General features: G+C 36.2%; 2 protein-coding genes across 2 annotated transcripts in view; both read right to left on the minus strand.

Moving 5' to 3' along the window:
- LOC116297299 (ras and EF-hand domain-containing protein) overlaps positions 1-5,104 on the minus strand; it is a 32,255-nt gene extending 27,151 nt beyond the window's left edge. The window contains exon 1 of the mRNA XM_031705511.2: positions 4,607-5,104. Within this exon, the coding sequence (XP_031561371.2) occupies positions 4,607-4,923 (317 nt within the window). The 5' untranslated portion in view covers positions 4,924-5,104. The remainder of the gene's footprint in view (positions 1-4,606) is intronic.
- A 12,050-nt stretch (positions 5,105-17,154) lies between these two features.
- On the minus strand, positions 17,155-19,362 carry LOC116297316 (uncharacterized). The gene has a single exon (XM_031705534.2). The coding sequence runs from the start codon at positions 19,255-19,257 to the stop codon at positions 18,589-18,591; it is 669 nt and encodes a 222-aa protein (XP_031561394.2). The 5' UTR covers positions 19,258-19,362; the 3' UTR covers positions 17,155-18,588.
- Positions 19,363-22,009: the final 2,647 nt, after the last annotated feature.

Genomic DNA, 22,009 nt, shown 5'->3' on the forward strand with positions numbered 1-22,009 from the left:
ACGTCTCCATTACTATGCATACTGATATATGCCAAACGGCAAGCATCAATATTCATACTCCTGATGAAGCTCCCATTCTCTAAATCTACCTTTACTACTACCATCCTTTGATTTAAATGCAGTCATCAGAGCTTCATAATATTGGATATATCTCCCATAGTTTACAGGACCAAATTCAGCAATATTCCTCTTTAACTCGCATTTTAATTATGCAGCAATACATCTACAACTTTTTTGCTTCACTTCTTTTTGTGTCTAAAAAACTGGTCCAGGTTGTATGAAGGGTAAAAAACGCTATCCAATGGATGGATCTTATCCAGTTGACACATTTATTGGATAACAGCATTGACTTATCCACCGGATAAGGATATGGAATTATCAGTCGGTTAGCGCTTTCCACCCTTCGTACAACCCGTCCCAGAAAACGTGTCATGGATGCCGACCTGAAAACGTGATTCGACTGAATGACGCTCTTTTGACCCTACGTCGTGCCGTAACCATGGCTATCAGCGATGTGCAATATTCACGCGTAGTGGCTGTTCTGACCGTAGGTGTTCCACCCTCTAAGGGATGGACCATTTGATGATCGAAGGGGGGTTGCACGTACAAATCTCCCACAAAATATCAACCTCTTCTTTCTGTAAAGAAGGAAACACCCCCCCCCCCCCCAAATGGTCCATCACTAAAACTTGTTAATTGTTCATCAACTTTACAGCTTTATTGGTCATTGAATGTGACTTGAAAAAAGGTTCTAGTAGGATTTCTTCTCTTAAATTTTGCATATTTGAATTCCTAGTAAAATATGAGATGTCGCATGGAAGAGTATCCGAGTAGTAGTCAGTGATAAATGCAGCATCTCCATGCAGTGATGCCATTCTTTAGTGTGCATCTTACACATGCAATACTTCCTGTTAATATATCAGTTCCGCTCTATGTAATGCTACATTACCATATCGGCTGCAGTTATGAGTCTCATACACAATGTTTAACATGCAATATGATATGGATAGCTGGAGTTGCAGGTGCAATATTTTTATGTATCCTTCGACATGCAACATTGCCGTTATCAATTCATGCAACATTTACATGTCATAAAACTGTTTGGAAGAAAGGTTTTCTTGTGAGAACTGAATACCGCATACTATAATAAATTTTAATCTTCTCGAATTTTAAACTTCAAAACGATTTTAATGATCTTTTAGAAGCCCAAACAAGGCTAAACCAACTCTGTTGTATACAGGACAAATGGATATACGAAATTTATCCAGTTGCCTCAAGCTCTTCAGCGAATTATTCGCATGGAACATGATCCTATAATCACAAATGCGATGATCCTATCCCGAACTATATATCCTTGCAATATATGTTTGAACAGAAATGTTTACTTCAAAGCCCTACAAAATAATGCAAGCTTGTCCAATTATTTATAACTATGAACGATTATGGGTGAAATTCCTGTACCTTATTCATCTTCTGCACAAAAGAAAATCCAAACAATACAAGCAAATAAACAAGCGCAAATATGGAAGCAAAACTTCACCATCTAGAAACTAAAATGAAGCAATCTTTTTTCATAATTTTTCTTCTGATTTAATTTTCTAGCTTTCCATTCGACTATACACAAAACTTTATGTAACCCCGGCTCACACTTTTGGATTCTCCTCTCAGCATATTTTATCCCAACGTTTTTCAGTTCTTTGGTTACAGGTTTTCCCCCTCAATTCATCACGAAAAGATTCATCCACGACACTTTTTCTATTTCTACTTTCATTCCCGGCTTTCCGGCAAATTTTTAGCCCAAAATCTGTTAACCATGAGTATGAAAACTCATGTTTAATTTAACCAGGCAGACGTCGAAGTACTAGTTTAATTTATTACAATTTTGTAGTCATTTTGATATACCACCTTGATTAGAACTCTGTCGTGTTCGTCTTAGCAAATCCTTCCACCTATGCGTCTCCTGCTGTTTAACGATAGCTCATCACGATAATTTAATATTTAGCGAACAGTCCGCCTTTTCCGAACGCTTCAGGTTTGTTTCAACTGATGTATTTTTAAGAGCCGTGCTATGTTATCGTATGCATAAAGTTGAATTTAAGCCGGGTTTTAGATTCTGGGGCCGTTTTATCCAATCAAAATAAAAGGTTGGAATGGCTTTTTTGCTCTGAAAAAATTCCCTTTTATTTCAAAACATTCAAGCATTTAAAAATAATAATTAAGAAAGTTGGAAGCATATTAGCAAAATAAAAGATGTGAATTTTTAAAACTCTACAAGGTGGATAGAGACGATGGATATGGCGATTGGGGCGAAGATAATACGCCTACTTTCCCGCGCTTTTTAGGGATCAATTATGCCATTTCTCGCCAGAGATGTTCAAGACAAACCCTTAGACAATATAAACACTTTTTGACAGCTGAAATGATTCCAATCGGCAGTGTAAGATTTCAGTTTGATAGCGAAGGATCCTTTTCCAACTTAGTTAAGTAGAGATGCAAATTTATTTCTAAAATAAGTTATGTGAATAAATGGTCTTCATTTCCTTGAGAGACATTAAAAAAGTACTTAAATGTCACGAGATCTTGGTTTTTCGGGTTGAATTTTACTTGTTTTTTTTCAATTAAGGTTTCATTTTAAGACTTTAGTCAATCTTGGGTAGTTCTCTTTCCGCTTTTCTAATAATGGCCTTGAAAGTTAAAACGCATTTTAAAAATTGTAAGAACTGTGATAATTTTCGGGTTTTGCGTAGGTTTTAGATTAAGCAAGAATACGTTCTTCAACGAGACTTTGGTTTTCATGGCAACGGAATTCAAGGCAGCTTAAATAAGCATTTTTTTCCCACTAAACAAGCGACCAACTCTAGCAAAATACCTTAAAAATAATCGTCTAAGTTGTAACATTTTTTGGGGGGAGTTTTCGTTTGAGGTACAAGAGGTTGTTCATTTGTCAGCTAGTGTTGCTGCGTTCCGCTTAAGCCTTCAAAATACTCGCGATAATTTATAGCCTACCAAAGAGTCATTTTTTTGAATAAATTGAAATTAAATCTTAAGCTGCTCTATTCTAGTTAGTCTCGAGTAAAAATAAAGGAAAATTGCAGTGATTCCGTATTTTCCCCCAACGCCAAACTATCACTTGTCAATCTTAATCTCTCTCTGTTAAAACAAATTTCATGTTTAGTGTTTGCTTGTTCTGTTCCATCGACAAGATGAATAATACATGTAGTGGGTTCAGATTATTATGTTAGTTCTAAAAATAATTATTATGGCTTTTGCAGTTTCTAGGTTTAAGGACGAAATTTTAGACGTATTTCTTCACTCAGGCCCGAAAAATAAAAATTGTCTATCCCAAAATTGAATTTGAGTTGAATGGAAAATAAATTTTTATATTAGCCTACGATATTTTTATTTTTATTTTCTGCTGTTGTTCTGTATTTGTTTTACTGGAATAAATCGTTGAAATAGATATGCTATTTTTCAGATTCAGTGATTTCGTTTTAACTAAGGATATTCCTCTAATTTTAGGCAACCGATTTCGACAAAAAGAAATATATGTATATATATATATATATCTATCTATAATTTTTGTACCTCGGCGTGCAAAGTTTGATATAAAAGTGCAACGTTTATTTGGCTTCAAACGAAGAAATATGGACATCATTTCACCATCGGAAGTCCAAACCATGAGGCTTTTAATAGTAATAATACTGATATCATTTGGCCTAAAAGCCCTCGAAATTAAATCACGACATTGTCCTGTTAGCTCGCTTTGATATCCGTGTCTCATCATTTAGGCCGTGGGTCGAGCAACTTGGCGTTGTCGGTTCCCAGTAAACTACATCGAAAAAAAACCCTTTGAACATAGTTCCTTCTACTAGAATATTGATATTTTAAGACAGGAAATAGAAACAAAAGATACATTTATCATAACATAGAGTTATTAAGTTTACGACTAGAACAATTAGAGGAACGACATCCAAGACGGAAATATTATCTAGTTTCTTGAAGCGAATCGCTTTTCTCTTCGATGGCAAATTCAACTCACTAAGCTCGAACTTCGTTCAATTCGACAACTTATTTTCGTATACTTTAGTCACTAATTTTCTTACTCTAAACTAGAATCTTTTCTTCCCTTGTTACGATAATGTTTTTCAAAAAAACTGTGTCGCTATAGGTTTATTTTTGCAGAATTACATAGTTCCAAGGCACTTGTTTTTAGGGCAAAGGGGAAGAGTTGTACCTGTTTGGTTTAATAACCGTGCAAGATTTCGAAAATAAATGGAATAGAAAATTTTGCAACATCATCAGGATAAGATCTTCAGTGTTTTCGTGATCGTTTAAATTGAGCCCCGAGGTAAAAATGAGAGCTGGTGTCTAAACTGCGTGCATTTGTATTCGTCTGTGTATCCTCACGAAAGAAAGTGGAAGGAACTTAATATGGAAAACTGGTGTTTTTTTTTTTTGTTTTTTTTGTTTTCTTCACGCTTATGAATCTTAAACAAAGAGAAACCTGTCCTGGTTCTTGTGCAGGGTATCCCCGTTAGCTCTGTCCCTGGAGTTGCAAGATTTAACAAGCAAAAATAATTCGTTTTTTAAAGTAACGTAGACTTACCCAGATAGATTCGAGAACGATTTACCCAATCGCTGTTTGAGCTCTTCAATTTCATCACCTGTTGCCGACCTTGTTAGCCTTTTTTGTTTTAACCCTGAGACAACATTTTTAAACTTTTTGAAGTTCTCCGAGAACTCTTCGATGCTAATCCTTCCATCGCGGTCCACATCGAGTTGGTTAAACACCTCTCCAAGGTCTTCATAGTCTAAATCGCATACTGCAGCAAGTTCTTCGCGGTCAATGTATCCACTGCCATCCAAATCAACGGTCCCAAAAAGGTCCCTTGCGTTGAATGCTGTATTTACCTCGTCGGCCATGCCGACTCGTTCGCAATCAGCCCATAAGCTTCCCCCTTCAATTTTGATTTTTCTCCTGTAAGCGTAAGAACGATCGATTTATATCCAAGTAGGCCTTGAGCTTTCAGCCAAGTTAGTAATGATTTTCCCGGGAACACGTCACTTCGCCACACACAGCTGTTTCTAGAAACTTAAGTTTCGCCACCCGTTCTTACTCTACCGCGGTTGTTAGGTACTGTCCGAACCAACCAATCAGCGCGCAGTAAATATAATCCGTACACCAAAACATCCTTCAATTGGTTGATGTATTTATAGTATTTAAATTACCCCATTGTTTTGACGAACACGAAGGGGATGTTAACTAGAACCCAAGACCTCATCGGCTTAGGTCCGAATGCTAGTGATAGCGTTGCCTAGCGACTATTCCTGTTACGAGAATGATAGATGTTGGTCGGCTATTGAGTTGACAAACTGTGGCGGGTTTGAAGTTTCCTGATGTGTTTTGTAGGTTCATTTCTCAAGGGCAAGCGACAAATGGCTCGATATTCTTTCTAGAAGAATTTCTTCTCTTTCAAAAATGGACAAAATTTTCCAACTAAGTAGTACAAAGAAATTATTGCCAATAATCCATACCCCCAAAAATTAGGTTATTAAAAACATTCTTTCTTTCATTCGTTTCGAGGATTAAAATCCTAATCTAGTCAAATAATTTTTTGGATAATTATAAAAAAATATTTAGTTAGATACACTCAACAATAAAAACCTGGCTGTCCATTCTTCTTTTATAGTTTTAACACTTAAACTTTCTTCTTAAAGCAGTGGCAATTATTACAAGTATATCTACTTTATTAAGAACAATTAAGATTTCGAAATAATATTGGAATACGGTATTCTAGAAAATGTTTTGTGCAGTTCGTAATGTTTTTTGGGAAGAATTGATATTAGTATTGTTAACTAGACGTTTTCAGTCATTAGTTGTAACAGTTTTTTTAATTTCAAAAAAAAAAAAAAAAATGAAATTACAAAAATGATCGTAAAGGATGATTTAGTCGTGGGCTGATTAGAGAAGCTCAGTGAAATAAATACATGGATGGATGGATGGAATAAAATTGAATGATGAATGAATGAAATTTAATGCAATTGAATGAATAAAAGGAAAAATGATCGTAAAGGATGATTTAGTTATGGGCTGATTGGAGAGAAGCTTAGTGAAATAAATAAATGAATAGATGGATGGATGGATGGAATAAAATGGAATGAATGAATGAATGAACTTTAATGTAATTGAATGAATAAATGGATGTATAATGGAACCGAAAACAAGCAAATAAAAATTGAATGATCAAACAAGCAAATATGTATCCGTTTGTTTCGAATTATATTAGTTTGTTTAATTAAAAATCAGTAAAAAACAAAACATAAGCTGTATTTACTCTTACAAAAGGATTTAATTTCACATAGTTAGTAAATTATTCCGAAGGTCGTGGGTTCGATTCCCAGCGAGGTCGGAAATTAATTTTTCCGAATTTAATTCCAAGGGTCTTTCGCCCGGAATAACCTCGTTCCCAAGCACTATAACTTATCTATATTTCTATATCTTCATGAGTATCTTCATGTATTTCATGAGTGCTACGCGGTCCACATATTCTCATAATTTCAAATAGTTAGTAAATTGCTTAATTAAAAAAAAGTAAAAAATAAAATATACTCATTATATGCTAATACTAAAAATATTCATTTCATATAGGAATATAAATTTTTTTTTCGGTAATGGCAAAATTAAATTTAAATGTACAAAAAAGTAAAGAAGACGAAATCATACGAAAAATGTATATAAACCTATATTTTTCTCTCCTTAAATTATTATCAAGTTAAAGAATCAGTAATAAGCAAGGTATTCAGTGTGATGAATAAATGAGTTGAAATAAATAAATTGAAAAATTCAATATTTGATTTGACAGTTTCGTTGTCAAAACTTTGATTGACATTAATGAGTTTTTAGTTGACATATTTAATATTTGTTTTCTTGTGTTTATTCTATTGGATTTTGACAAAAGCAGACTCTTTGGGATTAGAGGGATCGGGTTACGAATATGCTCTCTTTTCTACTTTTTTTCTCAGCAAATAAACGTAACTTTATGTGTCAGTGTTATAAATTGAGAAAACGTCTGTTTGATTGCAGTTTTTCAGCTCTCGCAACATTGATTCGAGTTAAAAAACGAAGCATTTTGCCTCTTAGTGCATGTGTACCCAGAATACCCCTCGGTTTTAGCTTCAATGATTTAATCATTTGAACCCAGAAACGATTTTTAAATTTGGTGCAAACAAAACTTATTATTAGGATAAATATAGTTTAAACAAAAAAATCAAACATTTCAATCTGAGATCTTAACAAAAATGAACGAAAACTGCGCGTTTTGAAATAGTCTTTTTCGACCAATAAAATATTTAAAATGAATCAATTTGCACTTACTCCGACGAAGGACTAACGTCCGAAACGTCAGTTTCACAAAGCTTTTTACGGTGATTCAATTTATCCACAAGTTCCTGCTGTTTTATTGAGAAACACCGACGCAGTCCACGCTAGTACTCTACTAGTTACCACTAATTTTTTTTTGGAAGGGTAACAATTTATAGCTCAGCAGCTAGTGAATATGTGGTCCTCATTGCATGGTCGAATTGGAATAAGCGTGTTGGGTTTTAGCACAGGACTACTATGGTTTTGTTTGCATATAACGACAGGTCTAGAGATCGAACCTAAATCACATCGAGCGAGGTTTCCGTTTGCAGTTCTAACATGCGTTTTATGAGACTATATATCAAAATAAAGCCTTGAAATTTATATTTTATTGATACCCTGAAACAACCTTTGGGCTGATCTAAGTCAGCGTGTTTTCAGTGCGATGGGATGAAAACAGTAGAATAGCAAAAGGACTTCAACTTACTTATTTCATTCATATCAAACTAAAAGAAATCCTAGACTTTTATATATTCAACCAGTCCTACACTTAGCTCTTGTTCTATTTATACCAACATTTTCAAGAAATGAAGATTTTGAAACCCTTTAAAATATAACTGTATTGAATTTTGTTATTTTATCTTTCAAGAAATATTTTTGTCGCTAAAAACCTGAAATTATTACTATTTTTTTTAGTACGAAGAATTATGGACTCCCACGGCGTAGTTTTAATTTTCATTGCTTATTTTTGTTCTATATTTACTTAGTAAGGGGGCATTTGTATAGCGATCATTGGACTTCCCGCTTCACAAAATTATCATCGACACGACATCTTTGAGTAAGTAAACACTGAAACAGTCTGCTTCCTGTAATTATTGTCGACATATGAGAACGTTTTCCCTTCAGCCAGCACCATTTAATTTTGAGCAAACAGTCCGACAACAGCAAATAAACCCTGTATTAAGCGGGACAGCCTGTATAAAACGACCGCTCAGTATCAATTGGAACACCCTGATATTAAGTTGACACATGTATAAAACGACCACTCAGTATTAGTCGGAACAACATGTTAAGTGGACACCTGTATAAAACGACCACTCAGTATTAGTTGGAACAACCTTTATATTAAGTGGACACCTGTATAAAACGACCACTCAGTATTAGTCGGAACAACTTATATTAAGTGGACACCTGTATAAAACGACCACTCAGTATTAATGGGAACAACCTGTATTAAGTGGACAGCCTGGATAAAGCAACCATTGGACATTAATCGAGACGACCTGAATAAAGTGAACAGCATGTTAAAAGCGACCACTCGGTAATAATCTGGACAACTGGTATTGAGTTGATAGTCTAAATCCATCTTATCTAAGAGCCAGCACCTTGTATCAAGCGAATGAACATTCTGTATCGGACCAGGCAGACTGTACAAAGTTTGCCTGTAAGTTTTATGTGAAGCTACTACCCTATTTGAAACGGGCAACTTGTCTCAAGCAATCAGTTCGAACTTTGGCAAAGTGGATTTGCAAGCTGTGTTAGACAAGCAGTTAAACCTGTAATAAGCGACCAAACTGTTTTCAAAGGCAACCTGTCTTAAGCGAACAGTAATGTATTGACGGACATCCAAACTTTGCAAAGTGATTATGCAGGCTGTGTTAGATGAGCAGTCTGCATTGCGTATTCAAAGAACCTGTATTAAGCGACCACCCTGTAAGAGCGACCACTCTATATTAAACGTACACCAGGTGCATAACGTCCTGTATTTAGCACACATTACCGCCATCTCTTCTTAACCGACCCCTGTGATTAATAGAAATCATTTTAAAAGACTCAAACCCGCAATCTCGCTCCGGTAGGGTTTACTCGTAATCAATAGATTTTTTCCTTAGTTACGGATATCTTACTAAAAATTGCAGACCTTTAGGAGCCAAATGGTCGAAGCAGCAACAACTTGGTTATGACTGATTAAAAGTTTAATGATCTTCTTCAAAGTCATAGACCTTTAGGAACCTTAGCCGTTATCTAATCTCATGCAAGACAAATGTTTATTTGCGGATTTCATGCAACTGAACATATCAAATTACTGTCTGTCCCTCTTTCCTTTTTACTCCGTTCTCTTCCTTTTTTCCGTCCTTCATTGTTTGCTCGTTCGTTCGTTCGTTCGTTCGTTCGTTCGTTCGTTCGTTCGTTCGTTCGTTCGTTCGTTCGTTCGTTCGTTCGTTCGTTCGTTTCTTTCTTTTCTTCCTTCCCTCCTTCCTTCCTTCCTTCCTTCCTTCCTTCCTTCCTTCCTTCCTTCCTTCCAACCATCTATCAATACGTCCGTCCATTCATCTATCCTTTCTTCCTCTCCAACTGTATCATATTTATAGATCTGTATTATTCTAAGGTCATTTTCCTGTCTACATTTAGTATCTAGTCTGCATATAGTCCTGTGACATTGACCCTTTCACTCCTTTTTTCACTAATAATGGTCCTACGTAATGGAGCTAAAAACAACCACGCAATAATCGAGCTACAAATAGATTAATAAACAAAGCCACTTAGAAAACTCTTGTATAAAAAGTTATTATTTCCTGACTAAAAAAAAACGTCTCTTGGTTTAACAACAGATCATTGCGGAATAAGATTCTTTCTAATTCATTTATTATCCCTGGAAACGGCTTGAAACGGATGATTACCTTTTTAAGTAAATAAATAAATGGGGTTTTAAAGTGGCATTTCTACAGAGCTTCAACAGGCTTTTTTTTTTTTTTTTTTTTTTTTTTTTTGCAGAGTGAGGAAAACCGGAGAGTTTCAACAGGCATTTTATTTTTGCAGAGGGAGAAAACCAGAAAACCCGCAAGAAACCCCTCGAACCACAGTAGAGAGCCAACGAGCAACTCTACTCACATAAGACGCCGAGTCCGGAAATCGAAACAGGGTCGTGTCGCCGGTTTTGACCGAGGCAATCGTTCCCACCGCTACGCAACCCGTGCTTCCCATATAGCATTTGCCTTCAGGGCTTGTCTTGTGTTTAACAAGGCATTTGAAAACACGTTTTAATATGATACTTGCTGGTTCTCTCGTGTGCTTCGAGGTTTCTTCTGCAGGTTATCCTGTTTTCCTCTCTCCTCAAAATCAAAAAAACCTATTGGTTCTGGAGTTCAAAGGTTAAACACCTGCCTCTAGTTCGGGAAGAAACAGAGCAATTACTTCCTGCGCTTAGATGAATAACTCAGTAAGGCTTGAAAAATGTTTTGGAATTTTCGAGGACTGTTACACGGTGCAGTTCGTCGTAAAACTTGCCTAAAGATACGATACAACTTTCGGCACTTGCACTTTCACTTTTCGTGAAACTTTTTCGCAAGGAAAGATTCTCGAGACTTGCGATTGCAGTGCCTCATTGGTCTAAGTCAAGGCAAGGCTACCTCTCAGATCGAACCTTAAAACAACCTCTAGGCTGGTCTAAGTCAAGTCATGGCTACCTCAAAGATCGAACCCTGAAACAATTTCTGGGCTGATCTACGACAGGGCATGGCTAACTCACAGATCGAACTCTGAAACAACCCGCTCTGGGCTGATCCAAGTAAGGCCCGCCTAACTCACAGATCGAACCATGAAACAACCTCTAGGCTGGTCTAAGTCAGGGTACGGCTTAGTCACAGATCGAACTGGAATGAAAGCTTCTTAAGCTTTGCAGAGGAAGCCAAAACCGGAGAACCCAAAGGAAAACCCTCGAATCAGGGAAGAGGTTTAACAAATTCTTCGCACATGTGATGCGGAGGAATCGAAAGCAGAGACCTCGGGGATGAAAGTCAAACCCTTGACACGTGGATCATGTATTCCGATGATACAGGGATCCCATGTCTAAGAAAGGACGAGGACGTGGTTAGTTAAGCCGCCTTTTCTAGCACCAGAATTCTTACCCATTCAGGAAGTACCTAGTATGTGGTTAACTTATCTTCACCAAAGAAAAAATTCATTGTGCAAGCCATAGTACCCCGTTGATTTTTAATATGGCTCGAGGGCGGACATCAGTAACACAAGGTCTTTGTATAAGCCGGTTAATCCTTTGTACTCGTTTCTAAAGCCGGTCTGTTCCGGCCAAAGAGCGGCGTGTGACGGACCACCAACTGATTGTATCCGTCGAGGTAGTCTTGATTCTTTCACAACAGGGTTGTCGGTGAATCTGTTAAGGTGTTCCGATGTTTTTAGTCAGGACAAAAGACGGTTGTGTTCCAATTAGGATTCAAATCTTCGTCGCGATAAAAGAGACAAAGGGGAACAAAACGCACTACGAGGATATTGTCTGTTTTGTTGACGGATTCTTACTTGATTTTGAATGACGGATCATTGAACAATTTACATCTTAGAAAAACACAGTGTCATTCAATTGAAAAAATATTATCTCTAATCTTCACTGAGTAATCATTCTAAGTAGTTGATCGGTAATGATTTCGAGAATAGAACTTTTAGTGCGCACGCAATAGGCCCTTTGAACGTCATGATCACGTGACATGCACTTTTCTAAAATAACTGAAAAAGGACTAGAGTACACACCATATATTCGTGAAAAAACTTTGTAAAAAAATTACATAAATTGGTAAGACGGTAGACCCTAGACCTATATACAAAACTTTGCACTAATTCGTACAATTTTCGGTTAGTTAACGTTTTCACAGATAGAGTGCATACAATATATGTGTCAAAAGCTTTGTGAAAATTTGCACAAATTAGTAGAGCGTAGACCTACAAAACTTTGCACTATTTTGTACAATTTTGTTAGTTAACTTTTTCACGGACATATAGTATGCACTCTATATGGTATGCATGCTATTCAAAATGATACTGAAAAGGACTATTTAGTTTGAAATATTCATCATTGTCCTCAATGGTATAATTACTGGACCAATTCTTCGACTGCACGTTACGTCATCGCGTCCATGTTGGTGCCATTTAACAAACGATTTCTCATTCTCATTGTTAACGGTACCACAATGGCCGCCATGTTTTTGTCTTTTTGACTCTCTTGGGAATTCTTGCAATCCATCAATACTGCCTTTTCTCTCACAGATTCATTATAACTGCAACGTAAGCTCCACACAACCTCAAGTGGTGGCATTCCTCTATCTGTGTTCATAGTTATTTGAGTGTAATCATGTGCGCATGGTTATCCTGCCTCGACTGAACCTCTAAAAACCGACCATAGTTATTTCAGTGTAATGATGTGCGTATGGTTATCATGCACCGACTGAACCTCTAAAAACCGAACACGAGGTTTAGTCTAGTCTCAGAACCTCTCGAAAGCGGACGCTGTTAGTGGTTGTTAAAGAGGTCTTATCTGGTCTGAATATATAATTATCTTAAAAGTGTACACAGTTTATAGTGGTCGTTATGGCGAAATCTGGTGTAAATATACAATAAACCTCTCCAAAGCGAACGCTGTAAGTGGTCGTTATCACAAGAGGTTTCGTTTAAATATATAATTCTCTCAAAGTGCGCAGAGTTTATAGTGGTCGTTTTCAAGAGGTGTGGTGTAAATATATGATAAACCTCTCGAAAGCGTACGCTGTTGGTGGTCGCTATCAAGAGGTGTCGTTTAAATATATAGTTATTTTAGGACACCGTTGATGGTCGTTAATTAGAGGTCTAGTTTTTCACCTAGCACTCGGGTGAAGCGTATGGACAGTGCAAACTTACTGAACCTCTCTAAACCGAACACCATGCATGTTCATTGGTCGTAGAGATCTAGGTTTTCAGCTAATACTTCAATGTTCAGTAGAAAGCGGGCACCTTTTGGTCTTCAACAAAAGGTCTCGTTTCTCATGCAAAATTACTACTCCTCTTAAAAGCGGAGAGCACGTTGCCATTCGGGTTAATTTCGGATTTTCTCGGAGATTGCTCGCGGAACTTTTTACATTGGACAGAAGTCTATTCACGCGTCTCCCATACTAAAATTCGATAATCCAGTAATGAACGTCTCTCGGCAATCATTTTTTAAGAGTAATATTTTCTCATACACCGCTGTGATCTATTTTTGGTCAAAAAAATGGGGTTTCAATTCATGTCAGCATGTCGGGAGGGTGTTTAGTTGACCCTTATTGGAAACCAATGATCCATGCATTATACACCAAAAGAAATTTCATTAGAAAAATCAATTAACGCTGTCAAGTCCTTAGGGGTTATTTCTCTTAAGAGAATCATTTCCTTAGCATTTATTCTCTTCGTAATTAACGGGCTGTTGTTTATATGCTTAAGAAACATCAAATGGGTCAATTCTCTTTTGAAATCTATAGAATAAGAATCTGTAGTGCAAATAATAAGATCGTAGCCCTAACGTTGGAGAGAAATGGGGCCCAGAATACCCCTCTAAACGAAGATATTGGAAAACAGAGTTGAAATTCGGCGTTGTGCTTTTGTTGATAAATTCATATGCAAATACTAATTCCTCGCTGACTAATCACGACACAAATTAGACAAATCCTAATATTTTTTCTGCATTTTTATTCGTTCTTTCTACACAAATACCTCTTTCGTATATTTTTTGAAATTTTGGCTCTCGTTTGTCGTGTTCTAGTCTTACACCTTTTCACCAGATTGGTATATAATTCGTGTAAAAATGCGCTTTGTAGTCTCATGCTAGGCTAGTGATTAAGAAGCCTACTCTGATTGGCCCACATAGGGCGATACTTTTCAAAATATAACCCATGGAGTTGAAGCTCCACGTGTAATATATTTGACACAATTTCTTTTAAAGCAACCTTTTAAAGTTGCTATCCCATAAAACTAAACCAACTTTCAATTATTTAACTTTCAAATTATCTAACTGACAATTGGTTGGAATAATTTGGCATATTTAGTGTGATTACAAACTCTTCTAGCATTTGTTGAAAATGTTATAACGTATTTTAATATTTTATCAAATTCTTGATAAGTGTTTTGAGAATTTTGTCTCATTCAACTTTGTTTAGTTCTACCTTGTTGTAAAATCCGTTCACTTCTTGTTTAACCATAAATATTGTATAACCTATTTATGCCTCTAGACTTAAAGGAATTTGAAAACATACAATTCATTGTCCGGTCGATGTGCTGTTTTAAAATTCCTGCTCAAGTGATAGGAACTTAATTTTTTCAAAAACACAAGTGTTCTGTTGAGACAGGCAATTTTATTAAGTAAGTCTAATTAAAAATGTCATATTAACAAGGTATTATCAAATACGACAAAATCACTTAAATGTTACGTTGGGGGAGTGCTCTCACCTGTCAATATTAGAACATTGACAATGGCTTTTTCTCTAGCACCAGATTGAATCGCGCGCTCTTTTCACCAAGCGCGCTCGTCTGTTCTTCGCCAAGGATTCGAAGTCTTTTTTTTTCCCCAACCGGTGCACTCTACCTTGTCTGTTTGTATTCTACTGTTGATGTTAAGGCCAGAAACAAAGCATATTGGGTAGTATACTTGTGAGATATAAAAGATTGGACTTGTTGTTTTGTTTGGCTTCTTTCAAGTGCACTCGACATAATGGGACGCCAACTGTAATCTCATAGATTAACAAACAAAAAAACTCATTCGAGCAATCCTATAATGATGAACTCATCGTTCGTTGTTAAGGGCTTGTTAAAAACAAATATTCGTGTGCCTTTTTTTTTTTTACAATTGGCACCAACATTCTGAAAACCAACGCCTCAGAAAAGACCATCATTCTGGCTTTGATTTTTCGTGTAACGCATAAAGCTTGTATCTGCGCGTCGAAGTGCAAAACGTATATTTAAAATGCTTCCAGATTTCCACTCTGAGACTCGCCTCGTTTTTCCCTAAGCGAAGCTATGAAAGTTGTGCTTTTTTCATTTAGTAGTTGGTAAGCCTATTCGAACTAGCTACACGCATTAGTGAAAAATCTAAAATTTGATTGTAGTATTGTTATACTGATGTATAAGCACGAGAAGCTGCGAGCTAAAGTGATCTAAAAACTACTACTTCACTCGGAACTAGATTCTCACTTCGTATTGTGCAGGTTATTTTGACGGAATTTCTCGTTATTTTATGAGTTATTTCAGTTTCCTCCGTACTTTATAAGGTCATTTGCTGATTCCAATTAGTAATTTTGACAGATTTTCTTTCATTCCTTGGTATGAAGAGAGAGCAGTGCTCTATCTATTTACGCGCACTGGGTACGTATATGACCGCACGGCACTACTGCCTCAGAATCCTTCAGACCTCGCTGAGTTTTTTAATCACCTACAGCACGAAACAGCCATGAATATACCTATTTAACTCTTGATTCCATTGATTAACAGCATGAAGATTGTCTGATTGGGCTAATTGGAAAATTAATTTAAAAATATCTTGGAAGGATCTCATCGAAATCCCAAATAAATTACCCTTCAAAGTACTAAGGGTTTATACAGTCAAGAAAGCTGCCTGAAATTGCACGTTCTGCTCGAAAATGAGTAGCCAATTTAGTACGATTTTAATTGGAAATCTTTTCCCCTCCTTCGAACTGTGCATTTCTTTTCGGGTTTTGTTTCGTATCTGGCTGTTTATCAAATGTTGAAGAGTCTTTTCCATTGTCTCAACTCTCATATCTTTAATGCCAAGCAAAACAAACTCCAGTTGAATAAAAGAAGGAACATACGAGTGGGAAGTTCAATAAAATCAATCGAAAACTTGATTCTTTTCTAGCACTATGCTTTGTGAGGGGTGCTATTCAAGTCTGAATCTGCAAGGGTCGAAAAACAACGAACTCCGTATTCTCAAAACTCCTCTCACCCCAGCCTTTATACCTTAAAAAGTACAATTTCAAATTCAATTAAACTATGGATACAAATAAGCTTGTTATTTTTACACTCATATTTTTCTTTTGACTAGTTACATTAACAACATCACGTTCTTTAATTGAATTGAATATTATTTCAGCAACATATAGAATCGAATATAAAACTTTAAAAAATTATTCAATATATAATTCAATAGAAACGGAGATTTTACGTTTTCCCTCTGAAACTAGGATTTTTTTTACTGAATTTGGTCTAGTTTTGAGCTCGAGTGCTTAACTTGAGGCTTTTGAAAATGCGTTGCTATTTCGAGCTCAAACCAGCGCTGTCATTTATAAGGCTTTTCTCCTAAACTCAACAAAAAAAAAAAAAAAAAAAAAAAAAAAAGAAAGATCTTATAAGAAGCTCTTCTCAAATACAAAAAAAAAAAACTTCGAGTACCTTAAATAATTAAACACATCCTTAACAGTTTAACAAACTTAAACAACATAACTTAAAACACCACACCAAACTACCACAATACGAAAACAATCTGATTTGTGTTTATTCTTTTTTCTTTGAATGTTGAATTCTGTATTGGATGGTGTAAAATATATATAATATATACATCTTAGTCAATGTAATACTGTGGCAATATCAATAATAGGCCTAGATATGATAATAGTAATAATAATGATGTTGAATCAAGGCTAATTCATTTTCAGAGTCGTAAACAGATAACATCGTTCTGACAAGACAGAGAAAATACAAACGTTAAACTAAATAGATAAAACTGTTTTTTCTGTCATAAATAAGTTATGGTATCCAAAATTGAATAATTCAAAGCTATTTCCTTCGAAAAAAATGCGTTATGGCTTCGCTACTTAACTTGGTGATGCCAAAGTTCTTGGAATTGCACAAATTGTAATAATTGCTTAGCCAGAGCGCGTCTTTAAGTAGGAAATGCTTAGTTAAGCGATTCATTTTCTTTTCTTAAACGAAAAGGGAAATGAAGAAAGAAATATATTTTTTGGTAATCAAACAAGTTGAACAAAAGGTACTCTGCTATGCTCTTTTATTTAGAGATAATTTTATCCAAACGGACTTGAAAAATGCTTTTAACTCGTGCTCGAAGTTGAGTGGCACACACGTTTTTCGTTCTACTTCACTGCTACTAAAATCAAAATAAATTCAAGGAATGGTCGCTCTCGCCCTCGGTTAACTAAACTCCCTTAGTTCCAATGACAATGGCTGAACATTGTTGAAATATTGAACATGAAGGCTCCATTGAATTCGCTTTGAAAATCTTCACAAATGTTATGTATTTTGGGGACAACTCGCCTATTGTAATAGATCAAAAAGTTCTTGTAATCCAAAAAAGTAATGCTACGGCTTAGCGCACCTTATATCAAAACTTCACAATAGAATAGACATATCAAGGATTCGGAATTCAATAATCTAGACACAGAACTCGACTGGTTTCAGTGCGTCTATTTATTCATAGTGCTTACTCTTTCCTTATCTTCTCAAGGGTTTTAAGCTCGTTTCATCGTAATGTTGTAAACATTCGGACCGTTATGCGTCGCTCATGGCGAACCGCACTTATGAAACACGGTTAACCAACTCTTCGTGTTCTTTCACTCCGAGGTCAACTATCATACAATTCAGCAATTTGATTTCTGTTGTCATAATGTAATAGAAGTAATTGATTTGCTTGTACTAATTGTATAGCACTTAGAAACCTACGATGAGAGAGGATATACAAATATATATGCCGTTAAGATCAAGGAAAACGAGAGAGAGAAAATTCTCTTGAGCTTTGTTTAAACCTCGAGTCTACCAGTCCGAGTCGAATAAAGCATCGATGCTATTTTCTACTGTTTTCGGATTCAATGAAATATTCTTACTTAGATGGAGCAAATTTAAACAGTGATTCTATCTTGTTGAGCATAAAGATTTTGGTTTCGAAGAAAGAATTTTTAGTTGTCTCCCGTCAGCGCTAAGATGAAAAAGTTGCTATTACGTACAAGTTTGCATCGGCCATATTGAAATATTTTCCTAATCAACAAGCTATTTACAGTAGTTATTATATCAATCAGGGCAATAAAACAGCCACTAAAGAGTCTTCAATATCTCCCACAGCTGGGCTTAGGAACGTCTACAGATACTAGTCATTTTAAGAGTAATAAATTTCATCTATGATATTTCTGAAGCCTCCATTGATGGACGTTTCTTGCCTGATTGCTTGTGAACTGAGTCTATCAGAATAATCATAGCTTTAAGGGATCTGCTTTAAGGCTAAACCTTTAGGCAAGATAAGCTGTCATAAGTCACTTCAAATATTGAATGAAAAACAAATGATCAACAGAGAGTTAAGCCTTCATAGAGACGTGAATGAAGATATCACTTGTCGAGAAGGATGTTAGGCACACAATCAATTACAAAAACTCAAAAGAAAGATAAATAACTAGCTACCAGTATCAAAGCTGCAATCACATGTGTCGTTGAGTAAACAAGGCGGGATACGTTGGTGGAGAACTGTGATCTTGAGCTTGTTGTACATGAATGTTCTGAGAGCTAGAGAAAGCACTAGTGGTTGGTGGAAAGTCGATGGGTCCTCCATAGAGATGTCCACCTTGCATAATTTCACTGCGAACAGGGTAAGCTAATTCATGGACGGCAGAGCTGTGAGGAGGTCCACCGCCGTAAGAGTGTGCCTGTCTTGGGGCATGCATTGACATATCGTATACTTGATAGTTGGGTTGTGGAACTTGAAAATATTGCTGGTAGACCGCTTCGGGAGACGGCATGGCATTTGGATAGCCCATCTTGAGTGCTGCATGTTGAGCGCCGTCAGGACTTGGATATGGGAATGGATACGGTGTTTTCTTCAGCATATTTTGTTTAGGTTTTCTTCTCCTAGGCTTGTATTTATATCCTGGGTTGTCTCTACTGTGTTGTGCTTGAAGTTCTTTGGCTTTCTGTATGTAAGGTTGTTTAGATTCCTCCTCCATCTGCTTCCACTGGGCGCCCAAAATTTTACTTATTTCAGAATTGTGCATTCTTGGATTTGCTTGAGATAGAGTCTTTCTTTTCTCTCTTGACCATACCATGAAAGCATTCATAGGTCTCTTAATGTGGTTAGCATCTTTGGTACTCATCTTCGGAACGAACCAACTTCAAACTTGTCTGCACAAACTACGTTCGCCTTCAATAGGGTCTCGACAAATGATTTGATTCCGAACAAGGACGAGGCTTTTCGTGTGTGAAGCTTGACAAAGCTATTTACATTTCTGGCGTTGCATGTGAACAATAGAGTTTTTAGAAATATTTAATTACCATAATCATTCCAAACATCAAAAGAACACAACACAATGAGAACGAACCTGTAACTTTATTTACTTGAATTAATAATCAGACCAAGACAAGTTAACAAGGCCCCAGAAGGGACAGACCTAAATTCACTTACATTAAAACCGCTATGTTTGATTTCATTTTTCATAAGAGATGGTTAACCAACGACGTTGCTCAATCAGTTTTTTCGAGTGCTTATGTGTAGCACGTTAGGCTACACTTTTATTGAAACACAGCTTGACCCCACTAGATTAATCATTCCAAAGTCGATAACGTGTTTGCTTTGATATTTACATCTAATTTAAGCGGATATCAGAGTAAATAAATTTGATTCTGAAGTAAAGAGACACGTTTGTTTAACTAACAAAAACTTCGACGAAATTTTTTGGCCGGTTTTTTTTTCGGTCGATGTCAAAGCCCGGCGTTGGTGTATGTTATTCTCTGTTTTCTTGCCAGCCAATTAATCCACAAAGCAAGATTCTGATTCATATTCAAAAATCAACGCAGCATTCATAAAAAGCGATGGTATTGTTATGGAGATCACTTCAATTATACCGATGTGGCCGCACAAGCTCTTGAGAAAAACTCTATCGAGCGCCCGTTGTCTTCCGGGTTTAAGTCCTTGAGATAAAAAGAAAAAAATCTTGTTGCTTTCTTTTATTTTACGGCAGCGCGCATAAACTATACTCTTGTGCTGTATTCAAAACTATTGAAATTGGACAAGAAGACGTGTCACGGTCGACTCGAACGGCTTGAAAAAGGACAGTCAAGGTTGACTTCTGCTCGTCATGCTAAGCGCGCAATAAGAATTCAGCTGTGAATGACGAGGTAGGCCTCTGCTACCTACGGAGTTTTACCTTCACGTTTGTGAGTCACCTTGTAAAACAAGGTGGCTATCAGACGATTTTGGCGGGCTTCGGTTTTGCTGCGCGTCAGATTTTCAGTGTAAAAAAGCGGGTTTTTGCATAACGCGCGGAATGCTGATCTAAGGAAGACCGCACAAATTAACTTGATCCTTTGTTTCACCGCGAAGCTTTGGCTTTTTTTTATGAACAACACTGGAGGGCATTATTCCGACCAATAAAGCGTGCGTAGCTTTATTTAGCTCGCCATTGTTGTTAGATACAATCGAGTTCTTATGAAGAAGATCAAGAAATGGCGTAATGAGGTCCCTAGTGGCCTAACTCGTCATTTTGAACAAGAGCCAACAACCGCCTAATGACGTTTGAGTGTGAATAGAATAGGACAAATGCATTCCTTCCTAAAAACCCGGAACGCCTTCTTGTGAAGATCACATCGCATTTTTCCATGGTTCGTAAGAACAAAATGTTGATGGCTTTAGCATCATACAAGAGTATTAGCGAAACTATACTCTGACGTAAATCTGACTCTTGTTTGTAAATCTTTTGATTGTTTTCGCGAGATTTGTTATCCAACTTCGAGTAGGTTCCAAATGAATGACTAATTTAATTAGCAAAAATTTGGTCAAAACAGCTGGTAATATGTAAATATTTTTGGCTTGATTTTGAAGCGCTTTCTCGTTCTCAAACATCAACAAAAATAACGTTTTTAAGAATAAGATTTATCGACATTAAACAAGCTGGCTTTTTTCACGTTAGCTTGCCAAGAAGATGCAGAAATATATGTATTTTAAAGTTCCTTACAGAAAGTTTTCAAGACTAGGCTCTCGACAAAACGACTCATTATAGCCATGGATTTAACAACCTTTACATATGGAAGCACTGAAAAATAAAGTCAAAATTTCTCAAATAAGAATTTTAGCTGTTGAATTCTTTAAATCGTGTAACCCCAATTTTCCCATAGCAAAATTGTTCAAATTCTGGTTTCTGAGATTTTTGAAATTTAAAAATTGTATCCTTGTCGAAGAAAATGCGCCCTCGAATTCCATAGTATTTTTCGTTAGTTAGATTACTAATTGGGTACAAAGATTATGAGGTTAAGGATAAATTACTTCAAACAATATTCTGAACAAAAAGTTAACATTTTACGCGTTGAAAAGATTCTTTAACTGACTTTTTATCTTTATTTTGTTGTATCACAATTCTGAGAAAAGAAAATTGATATAATACATGAAGTGTCTTTGTAAAGACAACGTATCTTATCTCACAATTGTGCTATTCTTTTTGATGTAAGTTTTTATTTCTTTGAGGCAATAAGATAACGTTTTGTTGTTAGTAGAATTATAATTGTCTGTAAAACGACGAGAACACAAGAAAAGTGAATTAAAAAAAATAGTTTTCTCTGGAATAATAGGGCTAATAAATGATTAGACAGTGATGTAAAGAAGAGATATATTTTGTTTTGATGTTGATAAAGAAATGATCGGATATTGGCTGGTTGCTAGGAGACATTTAACTAAACAACGAATGATACTTTATATACACACAGAATGAATTATCCAGGATAGGCCTTACGTATTGGGCTTCCTGTGTTAAGGGCATTACCACAGGAATCCCAAGAAATGGATGGTTTTCAACATCTTAACTAAAATACAATCCTAATTCTAAACTAAATCGAACTCTAATGGATTCAAAGTAT

Source organism: Actinia tenebrosa, unplaced genomic scaffold, assembly GCF_029948245.1.
Source record: "Actinia tenebrosa isolate PJP-AT-01 unplaced genomic scaffold, QUT_ActTen_1.0 PGA_scaffold7__59_contigs__length_16204524, whole genome shotgun sequence".
Lineage (NCBI taxonomy): Eukaryota > Metazoa > Cnidaria > Anthozoa > Actiniaria > Actiniidae > Actinia > Actinia tenebrosa.